The sequence below is a fragment of the Pistacia vera genome, unplaced genomic scaffold (assembly GCF_008641045.1).
Source record: "Pistacia vera cultivar Batoury unplaced genomic scaffold, PisVer_v2 Contig46, whole genome shotgun sequence".
Taxonomy (NCBI): domain Eukaryota; kingdom Viridiplantae; phylum Streptophyta; class Magnoliopsida; order Sapindales; family Anacardiaceae; genus Pistacia; species Pistacia vera.
In genome coordinates, this window is record NW_022196290.1 from 559,857 (window position 1) to 574,552 (window position 14,696).

The 14,696-nt window shown below is 36.5% G+C and overlaps 1 protein-coding gene across 1 annotated transcript; it reads left to right on the forward strand.

Moving 5' to 3' along the window:
* Window positions 1-7,170: 7,170 nt before the first annotated feature.
* Window positions 7,171-8,261, forward strand: LOC116145053. Its single transcript, XM_031430500.1, has 2 exons — window positions 7,171-8,192; window positions 8,252-8,261. The coding sequence occupies exons 1-2, from the start codon at window positions 7,171-7,173 to the stop codon at window positions 8,259-8,261; spliced, it is 1,032 nt and encodes a 343-aa protein (XP_031286360.1).
* The last annotated feature ends 6,435 nt before the right edge of the window (window positions 8,262-14,696 follow it).

The window sequence follows — 14,696 nt, forward strand, 5'->3', positions numbered from 1 at the left end:
CAACCCTAATTCACCCTTGCAACCAAACACACACTTTATGGTATTTTAATTAATTAATTATTATTATAATTAAAATCAATTAATATATAATAATATATTAACATTTAATTAATAATAATAATTCATTTAAATATATACAGAGATATATTTAAATATAATCTCACTAATTTAATTTTAATATTAAAATTAAATACAAGCAACAACCTCAGCAAATTTAATTGCACTGTGAGATTACCAAATACCCTTTCGTCCTAAAAGATGAAAATACCCTTCTCATAAATTGATTATTAAATTATCTTCTAAGTGTGTGACCCGTAGGCTCCTTATCATATCAGCAGTGTGTAGTATCGCGATTAACACCAATTAATTGTCTCACTACACACAGACCAAGATTGGTCCCTAGCAAGGCATCATGGCCACCCAATGATTCGGATTTAGCGAAACTGCAACCTGTCAACGGTATGGTTACCGTGCAATCCAATCCTTTCATCATCCGTTATCTCATTGAGACTAAGGTACAGAAATAGTGTCAACCTCAGCTATCCTGGACATGTTTGTATTTAGTTAATGGACCAATGACAGGAATAATAAATTGGATTGAGCATCAACTCAATCCAACTGTGGTCATTTACTGAATTACCCAGTGAGATAACTTCTCGCGTTCCCAGGAGTAATGAATCCTTTGTCGATCCACTATAGTCTCGATACATTTCTCAATGTAGCCAATCACTACTGTATTGATAGCTCTGAATAGAATTACGTTGGGCTAGTGTCAAACTACACCAATTAGTGCACAAGGCGCTCTAGTGATCTCAAGTCTAAGGATCACATGCACCACCATCCGTTAGAGGATTTATTCCATAGACACTGGGGTTACCATCCATATGGAATCCTCTGGTGGGTCTGTCTAGTGAACTTGCCTCTAGCAAGCACCTATGCGTTGCACCAAGTTGTTAGCGAACAACCTTGACAAGTGAGATCAGTCACTGCCTTTCGACAGGGTTGTTCAACACTATGATAGCCTTACCGTATTATCTGCGTCCTTGGTCAAAATAATACTAGGGCTATGGACGTTTCTAGAATGGCCACCATATGTGATCATAGGGTTCTCACTATCAAGATTTGAAACACTTGATACCCTCGTCACGGTTCTACCATCCTAAGGACATATATCATTACATATAACTATGATTTACACGATATAGAAGAATATGCCTTTTATTGATAAATAAACATTTATTACAGAGTCAATTTTACAATAATAGATTGGCTCTAGGGAACCTACTCCAATAATCTCCCACTTGCAGTATAGCCAATCATTCATGTATTTAACATTGAATGACCCAAGTGCTCATCATGTTTCTGCTCTAACAGAAACTTCAACAGTGGGTTAATAGGTATTTTATAAATCTGCACATTCTCTTTTTGATTGACTTCTCATATCAGATTAAATCGACTAAGTAAGTGTTTGGATTACTGGTGAGACCATGATTCCTTAGCCACAACAATGGCTCCATTGTTATCGTAGTAGAACTTTACTGGATCAACAATGCTTGGAACCACATCAAGTTCAATAATGAACTTTTTTATCCAAACCGCCTATACGACTGCATTAAACAATGTGTTATACTTAGCATTAATTGTAGAATTTGCTACAGTACTTAACTTCAAGCTCTTATAGTTCACTGTAGCTCTATTGAGACAAAATATACACCCGGATTGTAAGCGAAAATCATCTCTATCTGTTTGGAGATTAGCTTCATTGTATCTTCTTATAGTGAGCTCATCTTACCTTCCATAACCCAAGATCATATCCTTAGCCCCTTTTTAGGTATTTAAGGATGTTCATTGACACTTATCTAGTGTCACTCACTTGGATCTGATTGATATCTTTAACAAGTGCTTAATGCATATAAGACATCAATCTGAGTACATAACACATTGCTCACTAAGATCCTATTGATATCTTCTGCAAATGCTCAATACACATAAGATATCAGTCCGAGCATGCAATCATAACATTACTCTCTTGGATCCGATTGATATCCCCTACAAGTGCTTGATACATATGAGACATTAATATGAGCATACAAGATGGATCCACTTGTTGAAGCATGTGGAATCCTCTTCATTCTATCTCCTTAATTGTGTGGCTTAGGATACATATCCTTAGACAGATAAAAACTATGTGCCACCGGAAGAGATTCCTTCTTGGATTCTTCCACACTGAATCTCTTCAGTCCCTTGTCACTTTGACTTGGGCAAAGCAAACTTTCTGATCTATTACGATAGATCTTCATTCTAAGAATATAAGCTGCTTCTCCTAAGTCCTTTATGGAGAATCACTTGGATAACCAAGTGTTTATTGATTGCAAGTTTGATATATCATTCCCGATCAGAAGTATGTCATCGGCATACAACACTAGGAATGCCACCGCACTCCCACTTACCCTGTTGTAAACACAGGTCTCATTGTCATTCTTTATGAAACCAAAGTATTTTATGGCTTCATCGAAACAAATCTTCTAGCTTTTTGAAGCTTGCTTGAGTCCATAAATGGACCTCTGCAACTTGCATATCCTTTTAGCTTGTCCATCAAGAACGAAACCATTAGGATGTGCCATATACACATCCTCTTCAAGGTTTCCATTCAGGAAAACATCATTGACATCCATTCGCTAAATCTCATAATCATGATATGCAGTAATCGCAAGCATAATCCGGATGGATTTAATCATGGCAACCAGCAAAAGGTTTCTTCATAGTCAGTACCATGAATTTATTTGAAACCTTTGGCAACCAGCCGTACCTTATAAGTATGCACCTTGTCATCCATGTTAGTCTTCCTCTTGAAGACTCATTTATACCCTATGGGTTTTACCCCTTTAGGTGAATTCACCAGAAACCATGACTGGTTCTGGTACATGGAGTCTATCTCAGATTTTATGACTTTAAGCCATTTAACGGAATCTGGATAGGATACAGATTCATCGTAGGTTCTAAGTTCATTGTCTTGGTAGACAAGTATGTCACCATATTGAGTCACGAGAAAACCATATCTTTTGGGCTCAAAACGTACTCTCCCAGATCTACGTAGCTCTTGTGCTACCTGAGGTGGTTCACTTTGATCCACAAGTTATGGAGTAACCTCCTCCTAATGTCCAACCACTTCCTATGGCACATCATCTCGTCCTTCGTCTAATGTATCTTGTGGTACTAGAACTTCATCGAGTTCTACTTTTCTCCCACTAGTACCTCTTAGAAAAAAAAAATTCATTTTCTAGGAAGACACCAGTATGAGCAACAAAAGGTGTTTTGCTCTTCTAGACAGTAGAAATAGTATCCTTTGGACTCTTTAGGATACCCCACAAATACACTTTCACAGGATTTCGAGCCTAGCTTGTTCGATGTCAATTTCTTGACATAAGCTTCGCAACCCCATATCCTTAGATAAGACAAGTTGGGCTTTCACCCACTCCATTATTCATATGGAGTCTTATATATAGACCTTGGCGGTACACGGTCTAGTGCGCGAGTCATAGTCTCTAGGACATAACCCCAGAATTATGTGGGTAGATCACAAAAACCTCATCATGGACCTAACTTCCACATTCCTTCAGGTATGTTTAACTCAACTTGCCACATTTGGCGTATATGTGACTTTGAGAATATTCTTATTGTCCATTTTTGAAAACATATTATTATGAAACAGTTCCATAGAATATTATTTATACTAAAAGACAACAATCCATTAGTAAAGCAATATTATTACTTGTCTAAAGTGGACACAGAAAAATTATTTCTGGAAACTGAACGAATATCATAACAATCCACAAGTTCCAAGTAACAAGCCCATAGGCAAAATCAGACAATAAAATCCTATAGCTAATGCAACATCATGTGTTCCATCTCCAACTAGTAGGTCTACCTCTCCCTCGGCGAGCAATCTACTCTACCATAGTCCCTGTACATTAGAACAAATGTGAGCACCACATCCCGTGTCAATGACCCAAGATGTTGATGGGAGAAGTGAATCTCAATCAAGAACATACCTGACGAATAAGTAACATTCTTTTTCCTTTTTGCTAGAAAGGCCTTGTAATGTTTCCTCCAGTGGCTGGGATTCTCACAGTGAGGATAAATGCCCTTTCTATCTATAGCAGTTCCTTCCAACGACTTCTGAGCCGTTACCTTCTCACTTGAGTTGACTTTAACCAACGTCAATGTTTTTGACATTCTCATGCCTGACTTAGTAGCATTCAACATATCTAGAAGCTCGGAAAATGTATTCTTCTTATCATCCTCAATGAAGTCATAAACAAATTGGGAGTAAGAATCTGGCAAACATTGTAATATTAGGTCTATTGCTAAACCTTCATTAAGTCTACATCCTAAAATCTCAAGCTTGTTCATATACTCGGTCAACTTGAGTATATGATCAGCAATTTTGGTACCCTCTTCCATCCCACATCTAAATAATGATTGAGACACCATATGCTTCTCATTTCTTTGAAGAAAATGAAGAGTAGAAGCCAAGTCCATTCTCTAGCACTACTGTAGCAGTAATGGTGTCATTAATGCAAACACAATGTATCTAGTCATTTCTGCTTTCGCATCATGTGTATGCTTCACATATACATGCCGAGTCTCATGGATAGAACTATCAGCAGGCTCTGGTGACAAAGCTTGCTAAATGGTGTATAATATATAGCTTGACTGAAGTATATCGCTTATACTTCTATACCAATCAACGAAATTCTCACTATTCCACACACTGCTCAACGATGATTTGTCGTAGTGATGTTGGGATCATTTTGCTCAATTAAGTGAAACTACTGTTAGAGCAGATGCCCTAGAGCTAATCAATTATTGTAGAATTGACTCTTTGTAATAATGTTCATTGATCAATAAAAGGCATTCTATACTATATCTCGTAAATCATCATTATATGTATTGATATATGTCCTTAGAATGGTAGAACTGTGACGAGGGTATCAAGTGTTTCAAATCTTGATAGTGAGAACCCTATGAGCACATATGGTGGCTATTCTAGAAACTTCCGTAGCCCTAGTATTATTCTGAAGTAAGGGCACATATAATACGGTAAGACTATCATAGTGTTGAACGACCTTGTCGAAAGGCAGTGATTAATCTCACTTGTTAAGGTTGTTTGGTGACAACCTGGTGCAACACATGGGTGCTTGTTGTAGGCAAGTTCACTGGACTGACCCACCAGAGGATTCCATGTGGATGGTAACCCTAGTGTCTATGGAACAAATCCTTTAACGAATGGTGGTGCATGTGATCCTTAGACTTGAGATCACCAGAGTGCCTTGTGCACCGATTGGTGTAGTTTGACACTAGCCTAATGCAGTTCTATTCAGAGCTATCAATACGATAGTGATTGGCTACATCAAAGAGTGTATCAAGACTATGGTGGATAGACAGAGGATTCATCACTCCTAGGTACAAGAGAAGTTATCTCACGGCGCAATTCAGTAAATGGCAATGACATTAAAACTGTGGCCACAGTGGGATTGAGTTGTTGCTCTATCCAGTTTATAATACAGGTCATTGGTCTAGTAACTGAATACACAATATCGAGAGTAACAAAAGGTTGACACTATTTCTATGCCTCGGTCTCATCGAGATAACGGATGATGAAAGGATCGAATTGTACGGTAACCATATCGTTGATAGGTAGCTACCAAGGTTCTGAAACCCAGACCAGACCGGGCGGTCAACCGGTCGGACCGCCACTCGTTTGCATTTTCGGTTTGAAGAGAGCAAATAATCGGGATTTGCCATTAAGCCGTTTCAAACCGTGGTTCGACCGTCGCAGTGTAGCAAACCGACGGTCCAACCATTATTTAACAAATTTCTGGTCCACACATTTCCGGTTTAACACATGAAATAAAAAAAAAAAAAATTTAAAAATTCAAAACAATCACATGTGCACACATAAAAGTCAAACGGTCAAACTCAAACCAAACCCTCAAATTTTTTATTAAAAAACACATTTTTAATTTGCTTTTGAGCTACAGATACACTGATACAGAGCCGTCTCCCTTCTTCAATTTTTCACTTTTTCATCTGGTTTCCCGTTTGCTACTGCCATTCATGATCTCCTCCACTCTCCAGTCTAGTCCTCTTCTTCGTGTCCTCCATTTGAGATCTCAGAAGTCAGATCTCCTTCAAGCTTTTAGCTAAGCTTCAGCGCCTCACGTCTTCACTCTTCAAGTCTTCGGTCTGCAGTCTGCTCTACTCTGCTTCAGCGCTTCATTCTTCAACTTCCAATCTTCTAGTCTTCAACGTGAACTCTTCAATCATCACCATCTCCATTTCTGATCTGCCGGATAAGTCATTTCAGCTCAAATTTCAGCTTCAGCCTTCACATCTGCCGCCGTCTACCGCCGTCTGTCGCCATCTATGAGCTGCCATTTGCCATGACCAAGTAACAATCTACAGATTCCTATCTTTTCTGTCTTCTATGCTTTATGTACAGATTTATGAATGCTTACAGATTCTATCAAGTTTACTACTTAAAAGAAGTCATATGATTAAAAGCAACCCTTAAATTGTCAAAACGAAATTTAGATTTTGTATTGGTTCATTCTATTAGGATCTTGTATATATGTTTATTTGCTTCAAAGGGATACTTCATGATCAAAGTTAGGGATGATTAATAAAGTAGAAATTAAGTTGTAATGTAAAATAACATTAGCCGGAAAGATGTGTATAGGGTATGAGAAAGTGGTACTGGAAGTCAATAGAATGTCATTCATGTGTCTTGAAAATAATAAAATTTTATTTTATGTATATAGAGTCAATGTTCTTTACAAGTGATGCCCTATCCGGGGCAAATTTTTTGAATGTTCCACAGCTACATGGACTTGAAGAATGAAGAGATAAAAAATAAAAAATGAGAGTCCTAGTTAACCCAATGCCTCAAGAAATTAAAATAAAACTGACATATCAATTGGCTCTTTCTAAAATGGGAAAAGCAGTGAAGGAAGAAAATAATTAGGCTTTACTAAATAGTAATTAATGCCAGGGATTTGAAATAAGGTTTAGCATATTCTATATCCTATATGAATCTAAGGTGATAAAGTAGTTAGGTTCATATAGGATAACAAATTGATTGTTGGTTACCACTTGCCAGGGGAGAGAATGTCATCATCTTCGTCTGCACATAACTCATCAGCCGCATCCATTTCCTTGCAATCTTTTCGAGGAAAGACCGATATAGCATGGGGACATGTTCTTGAGAGTGTTGATAAAGATGGAAAGAAAATATTATCTTGTCTTCATTGTGGCAAGGTTACTAGAGGTGGTGGTATTTTCAGAATGAAGCAACACCTAGCAGGAGTAAAAAGGGATACTGGAAAGTGTCCGAAGGTTCCATTTGATGTTAGATTCAATATGAATGAATCATTGAAAGAAATAGGAGTAAAAAATAAGGAAAAAGAAGATTTCCGGAAGCATGCAACTCCTTTTGGTGTTTTAGTACATGAATTTGAGGGTGATCAGTTAGATGAAGAAAATGAAGAGGTTTTTCCATCACAAATGACCATGAATGAAGGTGGTAGTAGTGGCGGTAAAAAACAATTTACGAGCAGTAAGAGAAAGAAAACTATTGGGGTTAGTAATTATTTTGCTCCACGAACTACTTCTGGGTCTCAGCCTTCAATTAGGAGTGTTTTGGCTGGAAAAGATGCAAAGTGGAGAGCAGACATGTCTGTTGCACGATTCTTTTATGATGCTTGCATCTCGATGAATGCTTTAAATTTAATTTATTTTCAGCCAATGTTGGATGCTGTAGCTGCAATTGGCCCTGGGTATAAACAACCTACTTATGATGCTATGCGTGTGAATTTGTTGAGAGATGCTAAGAAGGAAGTCCAATTAATTGTTGACAATTATAAGAGGATTTGGCAAGAGGTTGGATGTACATTAATGGCTGATGGTTGCACTGATACTTGCCATAGATCATTGATTAATTTTCTTGTGTACTGTCCTAAAGGTGTTTGCTTTATAAAATCAGTGGATGCTTCGGATGTTGTAAAGGATGCCTTTACATTATTCAAGTTGTTTGAGGAAATGGCTTTATGGGTTGGACCAAACAACATTGTCCATGTTGTCACAGATAATGGAGCAAATTATAAAGCTGTTGGAAGAATGTTGTTTGAGAAGTATGAGAATATTACTTGGCCACCCTGTGCAGCCCATTGCTTAAATTTAATTTTGAAAGATATATCTGAGTTGGACCACATAGTGCATGTTGCAAAACGTGCTTCTGAAGTAACCAAGTTTGTATATAATCACACAATTTTGATAGCTTGGTTGAGGAAAAGAGAGGTAATAGCTTATAAACCTTTAACTCATGTTTTTGTCAAGTTATTAATAAACATTTTGTAATAATTTACTAAGATCTATTATGTATTGTATGTATCATTTGAACAGGGTTGGAGAGAAATCATACGACCGGGTGCAACTCGGTTTGCTACTACTTTCATTGCATTAAGAAGTCTACATGAGCATAAACATGACTTGCAAGCTATAGTGACTGATTGGTTTTTTGTGGACTCTCGATATGCCAGAAGTAGTAAAGGCAAGAATGTTGTTCCCATAATTCTAGATAATGAATTTTGGGATAACATGGGTTACGTTTCCAAAATTGTGGCTCCTTTGATGCATTTGTTGCGAATTGTGGACTCAGATGAGAGACCTGCAATAGGATACGTGTATGATGGCATGTACAGAGCCAAAAAAGTGATCAAGAAGTTCTTTAGAAAGAGAAAGACATTGTACAAGCCTTATACCGAAATTATTAAGCAGTGGTGGGATTTGCTTTTGCATCGCGACATTCATGCTGCTACTTATTATTTGAATCCGGCTTTTCAGTATGACCGTGCAAGTTTCTGCAGGAAACCAGAGGTTATGCATGGTTTCCTTGATGTTGTCGATAATAAAGCAAGTGCATTCAGGTTGAACAAGAAAGAGTAGTGGACGAAAGTAGAATATGTCGAGATCACGAGGAAAGCTTTTCTCGTGAGCTTGCCTTTCAAACTTGCAGAACCACACGACCTGGTATGTAATACTTATTAAATTTCTCAATTTTAAGTCCAATTTCTAAGTTATGAATTTGTTTATTTGATTATTTCATATGGTTAACACTGAACACTCTTTAACTTTTAATTAGATGAATGGTGGAGGACATATGGGTATAGTACTCCACAGTTACAAGAGTTTGCAATTAAGATTCTGAGCCAAACTTCAACCTCTTTGGGATGTGAGCGAAATTGGAGTGTTTTCAAATGTATCCATACAAAAAGAAGGAATAGATTGGAGCATCAACGGTTGAATGATTTGGTTTTTATCCATTATAACTTGCGTTTGAAAAATAGGTATAAAGCATTGGCAATTTTAATATTTTTATTATCTCATATTTTTAGTGATATTTTTATTTGGCATGTCTTTCAGGATGTGTTACAAGAAAAATAGTTGTGATCCTATCGATTATGAAAGCATTGACAGAACAGAATTTTGGATTGCTGATGATGAACAGAAGGGTGTTGACTTCAATTTAGATGAATTGAGGCAAGCACTTTACGAAGAAGGATTTATTCCTGTCGGTGTTGATGGCCACCCTATTATGATTCAGCAGGTGGTTCACAAGGTTGTTTTCTAACTTTTAACCAACTTGGTAACTATTTTAATTTATAATATCAAAAAACAATGTACATTATAAATTTTAACTTATGTTTTTAATTTTTGCTAAATTTGTAGTTGATGGTGATGATAATGATGATGACTCGGATGATGATGTGGATAATCAATTTAGGATGGGTTGACCCATTGAAGAATCTGTTTGGTTTCTCCTTTTTCCTTTCACTTACCGTGAGCTTCTATTGAATTTTTTTGTGGTTGGGTTGGTGGAATGGATTGATATTATGAAATTTTATATGTTGGTTGGTGGATTGGTAGGTATTTTGATATTTTGTAATTTTGATGGTTGGCCATTGGTGGATTCATATTTGATAATTGATATTACTTTGTGATGACTTTAATGTTGTTTGAAACCTTAGAGTTTAGACTTTAGACTTGAGGAATGAATTTGTAAACTTTAACTATCAAACTTTGATGGTTTTATTATTGTTGTAGCCTAGGGTTGGTTTGATGGTTTTTAAAGTTTAAACTTTAATTAGATGGAGAAATTATTGTTGTAGAGTTGGTTTGATGATTTTTAAACTTTAATTAGATGGAGAAATTATTATTGTAGGGTTGTTTTTGATGGTTTTTAAACTTTAATTAGATGGAGAATTTGAATTTTTTGGCTTTTTTACGTTTTTTCTTATTTCAGCATGACATCATGCTGACGTTAGCATGCTGACGTTAGCATGCTGACGTCACTGGTCCTACCAGTTGGTCGAACCGGTTAAACCGTTCGAACCGAGAACCGGTCGTTTATCCGGGTTGGCTCCCGGTCCGGTTTTCAGAACATTGGTAGCTACTTTGCTGAATCCAAATCTATTAGGTGGCCATGATGCCTTGCTAGGGGCCAATCTTGGTCTGTGTTTAGTGAGACGATTAATTTGTGTTAATCGTGATACTACACATTGCTGATAAGATGAGGAGCCTATGGGTTACACACATAGAAGATAATTTAAGAGCCAGAAAGAAAGAATGACGTTTTCGTCTTTTTAAGAGAAAGGGTATTTTGGTAATTTTATAGTGCAATTAAATTTGCTGAGGTCGTAGCATTTATTTAGTTTGTTAGAAAAATTAAATAAGTGAGATTGCATTTAAATAAATTATCATTATTGTTAAATTTTAATATATTAAATATATATTAATTGATTTTAATTGAGATAATGATAAACAAAATTAAAATATCTAAATGGGAGTGTTTGGAAACAAGGTGTGTTTGGGTTGGAGCCCAAGCCTATTCCATAAGGGAATAGGGCAATTAAACTTGCACTATAAAAGAAAAGGTTTAATTGAGAGAGAGTAAGATTTTTCATTTTTTCATTTCACTCATTGAAAGAAAACTTTCCGGCCCCAAAACACTCTCCCACGCAGATTGCTTTTTGCTTAGAGTCAAAGTATTCTTTGATTTTTCTTTCTTGTTTCTTAAAGCTAAAGAGGATCTAGCAAATCCATCTTTAGTTCCTTAGGATTATCTTCGTGTGGACTATATCGGTCCGATCCTCCACTTGGGTCGGTAGCAAATTACGTTCAGAGACAAAGTTGGAGGAGCCTTCAAACGTGTTTATGATTTCTTAAACTCTAAACTAATTTTCTACAGATTCTTATTTTGATATAAACTGTAAATTTGTGCCCTGATCTTGGTTCTATGGAACGATCCATGTTGTTATTAATTTTTGTTTTCCGCTGCGTCAATGGATCGTTTCCTAACAACTACAAATGCAGAATAAAGCAAAATTATTATAATGTTTATTTTTATTTAATAAGGTCTTTTATTAAATTATCGCTCCCACTATTTTCCTCAAGCCAATAGCCCTCACTATTAACTCGGGAAAGCCTGTTGGCTTTGCTAGTGGACTGAGATCCCATCTAGCCCATTTCAAACCTTTGCTTTGGCGAACAAGCCAAAATGGGTTGATTAGGTAGGCCAACAAACTTAATCCACACCAATTGATAGCTCCCACTACCAACCTCAAATGTGAAGCAAGCCAACAAGCCAATCACACAATCCAACGGCCTAGCCATCATCCTCAAGTGTGATTCCCAGTATCAGTAGAGTGGACACTACATGCCACCACGTACAAATAACGAGTGTACTTCTCTACTATGTCTATGACGTATTTATCAACCTTCGCTTTGGTGAACAAGCAAAACTATCATTTTAAGTCGACCCATCACCATTAAGGAAATCTCCAATGAATTTTAACCTCCCATTGGTAGAAGTGTACCCTTTGCTTTGGTAAACAAAGTTCCGACGAACAGTGGTTTGATTAAAACCATGGTGATGGAAGGCATATGTGACTTAATATACTTAAGTTGAGGATTTTTATTTAATGTCTCACTAGATTATTATCCTTGTTAGAATGTCATTGTTTGTCATGTTATTGAACATTCAACCTTAGCATGCATTCTAAACAAAATAAAACATGCTGATACATGGCCCACTAAAACCGATTTCCTCGAGCCTAGAGGAATTGGTGGGTCAACCTAAGGGTTTAAAAGTAAATCTTGGGTCTTCAAGTTATTCCTCCTCATAGCTCCTTCATTTCTTCTTCACGATCATTACAAAGTATTTTATACTAATAAAAAAAAAAAACTATTGTAATTTACATCGATAATAGATACCTCGCGTTACATACGAGGGGAGTGAGATGAGAAGAAGAAATACATGGAGATATAAGAGAGAGAGGCAGGATACGCAGGTCCTATTTCTTTATAAAATTACAAGCAAACCCAAAATTAAAAAAACATACCAAAGGTCTAAGGCCCATGTACTGGGCACCATGCAATTTAAAACAAGAACATTGCATACATCCAAAATTAACATTTTGAATTTGGGTGGGTGGAATTATTAAATTACCCTTCTTATATGTGTAGAATTATTATTGGCTTTATAGGTTCAAAAACTGCAATTTGGCCCCCTATGGGAAAAACAAAAAAGCAAAATGGAATAGTAGGTTTCTTGCCGCGGCGAATAAAATTTTCACCTCGGCGAAGTTCATACACATGGTCACTGCGGCGAAGTTTTATTTCACTACAGCAAACGCCATAAACTTCCAGAAAACACAAAACGTTCTAGAGAATTTCATGCCGTAGTGAAGTGTTATTTTGCCGCCGCTAGATCTACTTTTCCAGTAGTTCGTCACGGTGAAGGTTTATTTCGCCGCAACCAGATTCACTTTTTGCATCTTGCCGTGGCAAAGTGTTATTTCGCCGTGGCTAACGCCGCAAAACAATGAATCATACAGTAACACTATTTGCAGTTTTTTCATGTAACGATATAGATCCAAATCAAATCAAATGCACAAGCATTCGACCAAGACATCAACCAACCAATAAGTCACTCATCAACACATCATCAGTCAATTGATCAATTAAACCAATCAATATACAAAATCCATTAGATTCATGAAAACATATTATGCAAAAACTTGTTATCAAGTAAATCATGTTATCAAACATCAATGATTAAACAAAATAATCTGGTACCTAAGGCTCTGATACAACTGTTAGCATGTGAACGGGTTTATGCAGCAGAAAAACATACTTTTAAAACAAATAAAAACCAATCATATGCTTTAATCCCAAATCTGGGTACAGATTATAATGTTTATAAATTTTGCATTACAACAATATAATAAATCCATACAAGTATTCAGAATGCTTACTCACGTTTGGAGGCTCCTCCAAATATCTCTGATTACGCTCACGAACACTATTCATAGCACTATTCACCAAATACTGTTAATCAACACTGTTCACTAGCTACTGTTCATAGGACACTGTTAATCGACACTGTTCACGTGATTCTTTGCTAATCGATCCAAAGTAGGATCGCACTCACGGTAATCCACATGAAGACAATCCACAGAACCCTTGATTATTTTGCTAGAACAATCAAGGGCTTCAAGAATCAAGAAAGAAGAACAAGAAAAATATTCTTCTTCACTCAAGAGTGTAACATGTGAAAGAAAGAGAGATAGGGTGGCTAGGGTTTTTTTATTATTGAATAATTCTCACTTTTTTTACTTTTAAGTTGCACTTATATAGTGCGATAATTAAAACCCTATTCTACTTAGGAATAGACATGAGCTCCAACCCTAATTCACCCTTGCAACCAAACACACCCTTTATGGTATTTTGATTAATTAATTATTATTATAATTAAAATCAATTAATATATAATAATATATTAACATTTAATTAATAATAATAATTCATTTAAATATATACAGAGATATATTTAAATATAATCTCATTAATTTAATTTTAATATTAAAATTAAATATAGGCAACAACCCCAACAAATTTAATTGCATTGTGAGATTACCAAAATACCTTTCTCACAAATTGATTCTTAAATTATCTTCTAAGTGTGTGACCCGTAGGCTCCTCATCATATCGGCAGTGTGTAGTATTGCGATTAACACCAATTAATCGTCTCACTACACACTGACCAAGATTGGTCCCTAACAAGGCATAATGGCCACCCGATAGATTTGGATTCAGCGAAACCGCAACCTGTCAACGGTATGGTTACCTTGCAATTCAATCCTTTCATTATCCATTATCTCATCGAGACTGAGGTATAGAAATAGTGTCAACCTCAGATATCCTTGACATGTTTGTATTTAGTTAATGGACCAATGACCGAAATAATAAATTGGATTGAGCATCAACTCAATCCCACTGTGGCCACAAATTTAGTGTCATTGCAATTTATTGAATTACCCAGTGAGATAACTTATCTCGCACCTAGGAGTGATGAATCCTTTGTCGATCCACCATAGTCTCGATACACTTCTCAATGTAGCTAATCACTACCGTATTGATAGCTCTGAATAGAACTACGTTGGGCTAGTGTCAAACAACACCAATTGGTGCACAAGGTGCTCCGGTGATCTCAAGTCTAAGGATCACATGCACCACCATCCGTTAGAGGATTTATTCCATAGACACTGGGGTTACCATCCATATGGAATCCTCTG

What these genes read in the sequence shown, in the direction of transcription:
- LOC116145053 (XM_031430500.1), top strand. Translation starts at nt 7,171, where the DNA reads ATGTCATCATCTTCGTCTGCACATAACTCATCAGCCGCATCCATTTCC.